This window comes from Rhagoletis pomonella, unplaced genomic scaffold (assembly GCF_013731165.1).
Source record: "Rhagoletis pomonella isolate Grant_MI unplaced genomic scaffold, Rhpom_1.0 Rhpom_scaffold_00297, whole genome shotgun sequence".
NCBI classification, from domain to species: Eukaryota; Metazoa; Arthropoda; class Insecta; order Diptera; family Tephritidae; genus Rhagoletis; species Rhagoletis pomonella.
The window spans coordinates 1,641-11,551 of NW_023458851.1; the positions used below are offsets into that span (position 1 = coordinate 1,641).

General features: G+C 45.0%; 1 protein-coding gene across 1 annotated transcript in view; it reads right to left on the minus strand.

Annotated features, from left to right (window-relative positions):
* Positions 1-2,842: 2,842 nt before the first annotated feature.
* Positions 2,843-9,911, minus strand: part of LOC118750543 — a 15,864-nt gene continuing 8,795 nt past the window's right edge. The window contains exon 2 of the mRNA XM_036485263.1: positions 2,843-3,373. Within this exon, the coding sequence (XP_036341156.1) occupies positions 2,843-3,247 (405 nt within the window). The 5' untranslated portion in view covers positions 3,248-3,373. The remainder of the gene's footprint in view (positions 3,374-9,911) is intronic.

The window sequence follows — 9,911 nt, forward strand, 5'->3', positions numbered from 1 at the left end:
CTGTACTGTATACTCAAATTTTTTGAGCACAAGTTTGTAAGCAAACCCGAAAGGGTTGCTGATCAATTCATATCAGATGTCTTTAAACATTAGCTTTTTGCTGTCATAGATAGCTTTCTTAAACAGCTTTCGCTTTTCCTTATAGTCCATCCGGAGATGAGTAGCATTTTCTGTGTTTCGTGAGCGCTGGCAAACTCTTCTGGCACGGTTACATTGTGTTCGTAACGCGGCTATCTCGTCGTTCCACCAGTAAGCTGGCTTGCGAGCTTTATGCCGGTTTTGGCGCACCATAGCTACATCACAAGCCTCAACAATGGCTTTCATGAGCTCAGGTGCTGCGGCTACTGCCGGGCCTGAAACGTGCGTATTGCTGAAGGCTACCTCGAAGAGTTTTTCGTCAAAGCTTTTTACCTTCCATCCGAGGCGTCTCTTGGGAGGGGCTATGTCGATAGCTGGTTTCTCGATGGTTATTATTATTGCCCTGTGATCGCTATGGGTGTAGCAGTCGCTGATATGCCAGGTGGCATCCCTGCTCAGCCCACTGCTTATAAAGGTCAGGTCGATAATGGATCCCCTTCCGTTCCTACAAAAAGTGTTTTCGGTGCCAGTATTTAGCAGAATAACATTAAGTGCTGCTAGAGCATCGAGTAATTGTCTACCCTTTGCGTTTGTTCTTCTGCATCCCCACTCTACTGCCCAAGCGTTGAAGTCTACTGCCCAAGCGTTGAAGTCTCGCAAACTAGCTCGTCGATGATGGCTGTAAAGCTAGCCAGATCAGTGCTCGGTGGTATGTAGCAGCTATAGACGTATAAATCGTTTATTCTGGTGCTTACGAACCCGCTTGTGGATGAAGTTACTACAAGGTGCTGCGGGGTGGTGTTGCAGCTCCAGATCGCGCACTTTCCTGTTATATTATTTATCCACGCTAGGTCTTCTTCATTTTCATAAGGTTCACTTAATAAGGCGAGGTCAATATTTTGCTCGAAAACTGTTTGTGTAAGCAGCTCTTGGGCCGCTTGGCAATGGTTGAGGTTGAGCTGTAGACACCTCATGATCGCCGTTGTTTAGTAGCTCCTTGTTTTGCTCTCGCCCGTTGGAAGGCCACACAAAAGCGACTGCCTGTTACATGGTTTGGGTTGCTTTCGCCTTGTTTGGCACAGAGGGCGCATGACGGGCTATTTGAACAGACTCTTGCTTTATGGTCTTTTCCTCCGCACCTCTTCGTTCTTACACTTCTTAGCTACATGTCCATATTCATGGCATTTGTAGCATCTCACCAAATCTTCTTTTTCCCTTATGGGGCAAAAAAACCCATCCGATGCGGACTTTTGATTTTTCCAGCAGCTTATAAGCAGTTGCTGTTGGCAGACTCATGGTGCAGGTTTGCGTGTTCCCATATGCAGCTCGCATGGACCGAATTGCCGTCAGGCCAATATGGGCGTCGATAAGGCTATCGTTTACCGCTTTCAGCACCTCCTCCTTGGATGTTACCTTATCCAAATCTTTAATTTCAATTAGTGATTCTTGGGTGAGGGATCGGACCTGCGCATTGTCGCCCAGTATAGTTTCAACCGCTGCCTTAAACTTTTGGGTTAAATGATTGGCCGGCTTCTTGAGTTCGAACAAAAGCTCATCGCTTGCCGTTTTCCGTATGTTTTTAACATTCAGGCTGAGTTCAGTTAGTTCAGGCTGTGATTTGATTTTCCTCAACATATCTGCGTATGTCATATCGCCGTTTTTCTTCAAGATCACAGCATCGGGCTTCATTGGTTTACTTCTAACCTTACGTCCCGATACCTTAATCCACCGCTCCGTTTATTGGCTGTTTTTCGATCCTATGTGATCGCCTCCACTGGCGCCTGGTTGGTTTGCGCCGATTTTCCCTTCGCGTTGCAATGGCATAGGCTGCGCGCCTATTGGCTCGTTCTGCGTAGCGACGTGGGAGTGCTGCATTGTTGGATGGCCAGTCTTCATTGCGTGCAGCTCTTTGTTACCAGCATTAGCTCTTTTTTTCTTCTCCTTGGTATTGCTCTCCGTTTGTGTTGCTTTAGAGTCGCATGCAGTGGGCGGTGGCACTACCTTATATTCAGCCAGTATTTTCTGGTGCTGCTTGGCTATTGAGCTTACTAGCTCTCTCATCGTCATGTTAATGTGCCGCTGCCCTTCCATCATATTGATGAGCTCTCTTATGCTCTCGCCTAACACAATGATTAACTCTCGCTCTTCTTTTGTCTCATCTGCTCCATCACTTTCGCTTTGATGTCTTTCGCACGCATCTCTGAAGATCGGAGATTTTACCTCCAGTTGTTGTGCGCTCGCAATTGGTTGATCGGGTGTGAGTAATTGTTTTCTCACTGGTGATCGCGCAATTCTCGCTCGGCTTGCGAAAGCGTCGAGAGCATCGTTTGCATTATCGCTTTTTGACATTATTTCGCTTTCTCTTCATACTCGCCAGGCCGAAGGTATTCAGTGCTTGGTTTGGTATTTGTAATTTTAAGCACTGTTGCTACCAGCAGTAGAGGGAGAAGGTTATTGGCAAGGTCGGTGACCCTTTGCTGGGTACTTGTGTACTCTAAGTGTATCGCGCCGATTGCTTACCAGCTCTCCCTTCTTCGCTTTCGAAGCAGTAGGCAAGTAGTTAAGCGAGTTTTATGAGTCTTTGATTTTTAATTTTTTATTTTAAGTTCAGACACTGTATATGCTTAGGAGGCGATGCCTTGGCGCCCTCGATCTATGGTGACGCAATTTAAGGCTATCGGCACCTTTCAACACTATTTTTGTCACTTGGTTATTATTTTTCTACACTTTCCACAGGAGCACTTGAAAAAAACACGTCTTCACTCTATGGATGTTGACCACTATACACGTTGAGTGTGTGTGTGTGTGTCAGGCCTTGGAGGGTGCGCGCAATCGAGCGTCGGGCGGTCTTCTTGCGCGGCGGTTGCGATGCCTGATTGCGCATATTGTGCGCCTGGTTGCGCGGGTTCTGCGCCTTTTGCTCCGGGCTTCCCTTGTTGGTGGGCGTCTTTACTGGCTTCCCTGCATGTGCGCGATGCTTGGGCTGCTGCTTTCGTTGGCCTGTGCGCGCATGGTTATTGGCTGCCACATGCAGCAGCGTGTGGTGCGCTAGCCTGCAGGTCTTGCAGCTGCCTGGCGAGTCGCACTCCCCGGTAGTGTGGGTGAGGGCAAGGCAGTTGATGCAGTAACCCTGTGCTCGGGCTACTCCCAACCGTTTTAGCGGCTTCATCGCCTTGAAGGCCGAGCACGTCCGCAAGGCGTGGTACCGGTGGCAGAGCCGGCATTGTAGGCAGTTGCCCGTTTCCGCCGTTGGAGCCAGGGGGCATGCCTTCCTTGATGCCGTGATGTCTTCGATCTGGAAGTAGAAGCAAAGGTAGAGAAACGAGAAGTACTTGGGTACAATATTTAAACGGGAAGTTAAGACCCTTAATATACAGAAGGAAAATATGTATAGAATTATTTATTGTACTTTTGGAAGGAAGCACAGTTTGACAAGTGGCCGCGTGATAACTCCAATTTTTGTACGGATTTCTACGACACGTATGTGTTTATCAGGGCCGTGGCGAAACGTTTTCGATTCGTCCCAATCGCCACTCGGTGGCGGGGAGAGAATCTTCTTTGATCACGACGAGGTCGCCTGGCTGAGGATCGCGTTGTGGGGTTTTCCACTTGTATCTCTTCTGAAGATCTTTGAGGTAATCTTCTTTCCAGCTGCGGCTAAATTGGTGGTGAAGTGCTTTGACTTTCTCCCACCGGGTTAGTAGGGGGGAGGTCTTCCGCATCAGGCTCGGGCATGGCCAATAGCGGTGCACCTCGAATGAAGTGACCCGGAGTAAGTGCAGTCATATCAGCTGGTTCTTGGGAAAGTGCAGACAGAGGCCTCGAACTGAGGACTGCTTCAATTCGCACCAGAAGCGTCGTGAATTCTTCGAAGGTAAATTTGTGGGTTGCAGCGGTTTTTTTGATGGATTTTAAATCTTTTCACTGCAGATTCGCACAAGCCGCCCATGTGGGGGCGTTGGGTGGTATATATTGCCAGTTGATGCCTTGAGGGGCATATTTTTTTACAATGTCTACGGAACATTCGTTAAGGAATTTAACGAAGTCGCGTTCTGTAGTGCGTTGGGCGCCTATGAACGTTTCTCCATTGTCGCTCATCATTTTTCAGGGGAAACCTCGTCTGTCAACGAAGCGGGCGAATGCTGCTCGAAAAGCCTCGGTTGTAAGATCCGAGCATAGCTCGAGATGCACTGCCTTTGTGGAAAAACACAAAAACTGAAACGTATCCCTTGATAAGGGTGGTAGATCTTAGCACCGATGCTTTAATTTGGAATGGCCCAGCAAAATCTACTCCCGTTGTGGACAATGGGAGTGAGAAACTGCAGCGCTCAGGGGGTAGAGCGGCCATAATAATTTTGGTGCGTGTTTGTTTGCATTGAAAAATGCATTTTTTAATTAGAGGTTTTAGCTTTGGTACGTAGTACTCTTGCCTTACCATTTGGAGCATTAATCGTGTTTCTGCGTGAAGAAGCAGCGAGTGTAAAAACTCCAAATATAGCTGAAAGAACCTCGATTCGGTAGGGAGAATTATTGGGTGCCTTTGATTATAGCTCAATGTCGAATGTGCTAATCGGCCATTAACCCGTAGAAGTCCGTCTTTGTCCAATGAAGGATTGAGAACAAGAAGAGGAATTTTTTGTTAAGTGGCTTTTTATTTTGCAAAGCGCTTTTCTCGCTCGGAAAATGGCGTGGTTGCGCTGCGTTGATAAGACGAATTTTTGCATATTGAAATTCGTTATGTGTCAGATGTGGATAGGTGATTGTAGCTAACCCCTTTGATTGGTTGCGGTCATTGCTCACGAAGCAGAACATGTACGCAGTCACGCGGAGTGATCGAGAGAAAAAGAAAAGCGATCAAGAAAATCGACCTCTTCTTCGAGCGCGTGATATACCTCCACCTTGCGCTTTTCTGTGGAGATGCATTGCACGCCTTTGACCTTGGCCATGCATCCATATGTCAAGAGAGCCATTTTGGTCCGTGCCACCAGAGTGGGGAATTCGCCAAATCCTGCGGTTTGCACCCGCGGGTGCCGAGGTCGGCTGGATTATCTTGGCTGGCAACATTGCGCCATGTACCGGTTGGAAGATATTTCAGGATTTGGGAGGTACGATTGGATACATACGTCTTCCATGTACATGGTGGCTTTTCAAGCCAAGCTAGCACAATCTCTGAATCTGGCCATAAGAAAGTGTTGCACGATTCCAATTTGAGCTGTTTTCGAAAAGTTGCGACCAGTTTTGCGAGTAAGACTGCACCACACAGCTCCAGGCGTGGCAAGCTTACCGTATTCAATGGTGCGACTTTGCTTTTTGCAACCAAGAGACTGGAATATCTTTGGTTGCTAGCATCTACGCGGATGTAAATCGCAGCGCAATATGCTTTTTTCGAGGCATCGCAAAACCCGTGGATTTGGGTATCTTGCCCCGGAGTGAAATTAACCCATCGAGGGATTTCGATGTAGCAGACGGCTGGCAGATTTTCTTCGAACTGTTGCCATTTTGCTAAAGCTATGGGTTTGGCACATTCGTCCCAATCAACGCCATCCAGCCAAGTTCTTGAAGCAGAATCTTTGCTTGAATCATCACTGACGACAGCCATCCTGCCGGGTCAAAAAGTTTTGCGACAGAAGATAAAATGTGTCGTTTTGTGACGGCATTCGAAGTCGATGCAGGCAGAATGGTGTTTGAAAATTTATCTGTGAGTGCGTTCCATTGTATACCAAGAGTTTTGGTTGTGGAAGCGCTCTCAAATTTCATAAAGTTGGAGTCGAGAAGATCCTCCTTTGGAAATTTTTCTAAAATGGCCGGATGATTGACCGTTAGTTTCTTGAGTATGAAACCAGCTGACTTCAGCGCTTTGTTCACTTGAACAAGTGATTCAGTGGCGTTGTCGATATCATGACTTCCGGATAGGATAGGTTTTAAGTATTGTGGCAGCCAAGGGAAACGTCGCTATCGTGTCATCTGCTAATTGATGCAGGGTACGGAAAGCGAGATATGGTGCACAATTAACGCCGAACGTTACGGTTGTAAGATTATAATCGGTGACAGGAGAGTCATCCGATGTGCGAAATAAGATTCGCTGAAAATCTTTATCGTCCTCATGGATGAGTATTTGACGATACATTTTTTCAATGTCGCCATTGAACACGAATCTGTGCATTCGCCACTGCAGAATGAGCAGCATGAGATCTGGTTGGAGTGTGGAACCAGTGTGCCACACGTCATTCAGGGATTTTCCTGAACCAGATGTTTTTGAGGCGTTGAATACCACGCGAACTTTGGTGGTTACCTTATTTGCCATTAGAAATTATCTCGCATGGCTTCGTGTGCTCCATATGACCGAGGTCGAGATATTCTTGCAGCACATTGTTGTACAATGTGCCTAAGTCTCCTTTTTCTGGAGCCATCGCTCCATGCTAAAAAACTGCTGAAGTGCAGCAGACCGAGAGTGGCCCAGAGACAGCTCTTTTGGAAATTCTTCCTTGAATGGAAGTCGCACAATGTATCGACCGTTTGCGGCACGAGTCGTTGTTGTTGCATATATATGCTTACATGCCTGATCTTCAGATGAAATTTGTGAAGGTTGTGGAATCTCCTCCTCTTCCCAAAACTTTAGAAGCTGAGAGCTGAGAGTTGCACTCTTCTACTTGTGTCGAGAATGCCACCACATTTCGGTTATTTTGTATACCTTCCAGCAGGATTTGTGGAAGTATATCGCTGCCGATTACCATATCAGTTTGAGCTGGTATGTGGCAACTTCGGTCAGCAAGTTCAAGGATCTTGAATCGCTGCCAGTTTTCACGGCTAATGGTGAATGTGCCTCGTGAGCTGAGGTAACACGCTAGCCTGTATGTTTATCCGTTGCATGGTTTTGGGTGCAACCAATGTGAGTGGACAAAGCTTTGAGGAGCTTTGTACTACGTGTCCACCCAAGCCGGAAATTTCGAACTTGGAATGTTCGAATGGTAGTTTCAACCGTTTCTGAATTTTCGAGGAAATGAAAGTTCTCTGGGAGCCTTGATCAATCAAGGCTCTAAGTTGAAACAATTCCCCTTCGTGTTCAACCGCGACCATGGCAGTTGGTAGGAGAATTTTGCTATTATTGTCGGCGTGCAATGATTGTATTTGTGCTTGTTTGGAACAGCACGGTTGCTCGCTGGAATTGGAGCTTGACTGCGCTTGTCGAGCGGGAGGTGTCGACTGGGCAGTAGTGTGTTGTGCGGCGGTTTCATTCGCTCGCGCACTGGAGTGTCGAGAATATGGTTTGGGATTCATGTGCAGCAGGGAGTGATGCCGTTCTTGGCAATGTGTACATGACCACTTGCTCGGACACTCATTAGTGCTATGGGTATTACCAAGGCAGTTTTTGCACAGCTTGGTTTGGTTTGCGAATTGTACTCGGTTTGGTACCGAAATTCGCTTAAATTGTGGGCAGACTCTAATGGGATGAGGGGACTTGCAGTAAGAGCAAGTTGTTTCCCTCTTAGGTTCTGCCACAAAGGTTTGCGTCCTGTTAAAGGACCTGTTTTGTGCAGCATTTTGATGAGCGACTGGTTTTTGTTTATTTTGGCTTGGATGAAGCCGGTTAAGTCTTTCGACTACTTCGTATCTTGAAGTAAGAAAATCGTCCATTTGTGACCATGAGGGTAAATCTCTTCGAGAAGAGTGAGATTGTTCCCAAAGTGACAGTGTGGTTTCGGTCAATTTGGATGAGCATATGTACACCAATATGGAACTGACAGACAGTTGTTAATTGATGTTTGCAGCCTTTGAATTTGCTCGCTATTCTCGGATTGAATAGTCGGCAAAGTCATCAAAATTTTTTTGGTTGTCAACCAGGATACGTTTGTTTTCGTATCGTGACCGTAAAGCTTCCCAGGCCAGCTCGAAGTTATCATCGCTGAGCGGATAATGCTTGACGATGGAGCCAGCTTTTCCTTGGGTTTTGTGCTGGAGGTGATACAACTTTTGAGCACGGGAGAGCTTCGGGTGGTTGATGTACACCGCTGTGAATATGTCACGAAAAGCGGGCCATTCTTCGTAACCGCCGTAAAATGTCTCCGTGTCACAAGGTGGGGCTTGGAGAAAAACGTTTGCCTCTGCCGAGGTGTGTTCCACGCGGGGTGGTGGACTCGGTGCGGCGATCACTCTAATCAACGACAGTTGATCGGCAATTTTAGCTTTGGTCACCTCATATAATTCAAGGCAAGTGAAGTACTTGCCTTCTACCGAATTCTTAAAGTTTTCGGGTAGGCTGTCATCTGGCTTTGAAAATACCAAATCATAGGCGGACTGAAGCCGTGCCAACAATCATCTACTGATTTGTCTTTTATCATAAGATATAATTCGGTGTGGTCTTGGATTGGTACATCACTGAATTTTGCACAGTATCTCATGATACTGTCACTTTCCGCTATAAACTTTTGAGCGGATGCGTCAAAGGTTTTAGATTTCGGGCGCGTTGAGGGTTCCCTCTTACCACCGGTGGCTTCTTGCGAAGAATTTTTTGACCTTGTCTCGATTTCAGACATTTTTGGTGGACTGTGTCCAAGTGGCATTTTAACTCTCGTTGAAGGTCAAACGTATAAAAATTGAGAGAAGAGTTGATCAAATTTTACTGAGTACCACCCAGATAACGTTCGCAAAAAATTAGAAAAATATGTGTCAAACGAGAAAAAATTGCACTTCGTGCCACAGAGAATCAGGAAAAAAAATTTAAGATTTTGTGGCGGTGTTTGTGTTTTTGTTTCTTGCAAATTACGTGAAATTATATTTGCTTTAGTTATTGTTATTTCCGATCGGTTTGTATATGTTTAATAAAATTTCCTTTATAGGCTAGTCCGATCTGATTATATCTAGTGCAAATAAAACAAGCTTATTCCACTATTACAGCCCAACGTTTCGCTAAACATATTAGCATCATCAGGGGCGCGTTGTTTATTTTGTCTATTACAGCCATAAATACAAAATATAAAAGGAACACTAAAAGCAGAAAAACTCAAACAAGAACATACATACATACATGTATGTATTCACATATACATATAGTTTGATGACAATAATATATGTAATTCTAACTCGATACAAGATAATACTCACAGTATTAACACTTAAACATTTTAAAAACCTAATTGCTAAAAATCCAATACCAGCTTGTGTGGTAGTTTAGTCAAGACTAAAAACGTTTTAAACTAATTTTGTAAACATAAAATATAAGCTGCGGCAATGTCATCGGTATCTTCCCTTTTATTTATTGTTTTTTCTCTTTTCTCCATAATTCTTAGACTCTCCAGCGTGTACCTAGTTCTTTCCCTTTTCTCTTGGTCTATTATTTTTGTGTTTTTAAAATCAGCTGTGTGTACACTGGTTACTATGTGTTGTGCTAGTGCTGTGATTGTTTTTCGTTTTGTTTTTATATCTGCTTCGTGTTCTGCTAGCAGGGTACCTAGAGCTCGCTTAGTTGTTCCAATGTATACCTTGTCACAGGCTTCGCTTTCGTTGCCTTTACATTGTATTTCATACACAACATTGCTTTTCCGTTGGGAGTCAATTGGGCTTTTGGTTTTGTATAAACTGAGGATAAGGTGGAGTTTGATTTATATGCAAAAGTTATGTTTTGTGCTTTGGCTAGTTGGTGATTGCAGTTTTCGTTTAACTTAGGTATGTAGGTAACGCTGTGATATTGTTTTGCTGTATTTGTTGCTTTTGAGATTTCTGTTTTATTTCGGTGACTATCTATTTGCATTAATTTTTGTTTTAATAGTTCGCGTACTAAGTAGTCGGGGTAGTTGTTGGTTTTCAAAATTTTCCTTATTTTTTCTATGTTAGTT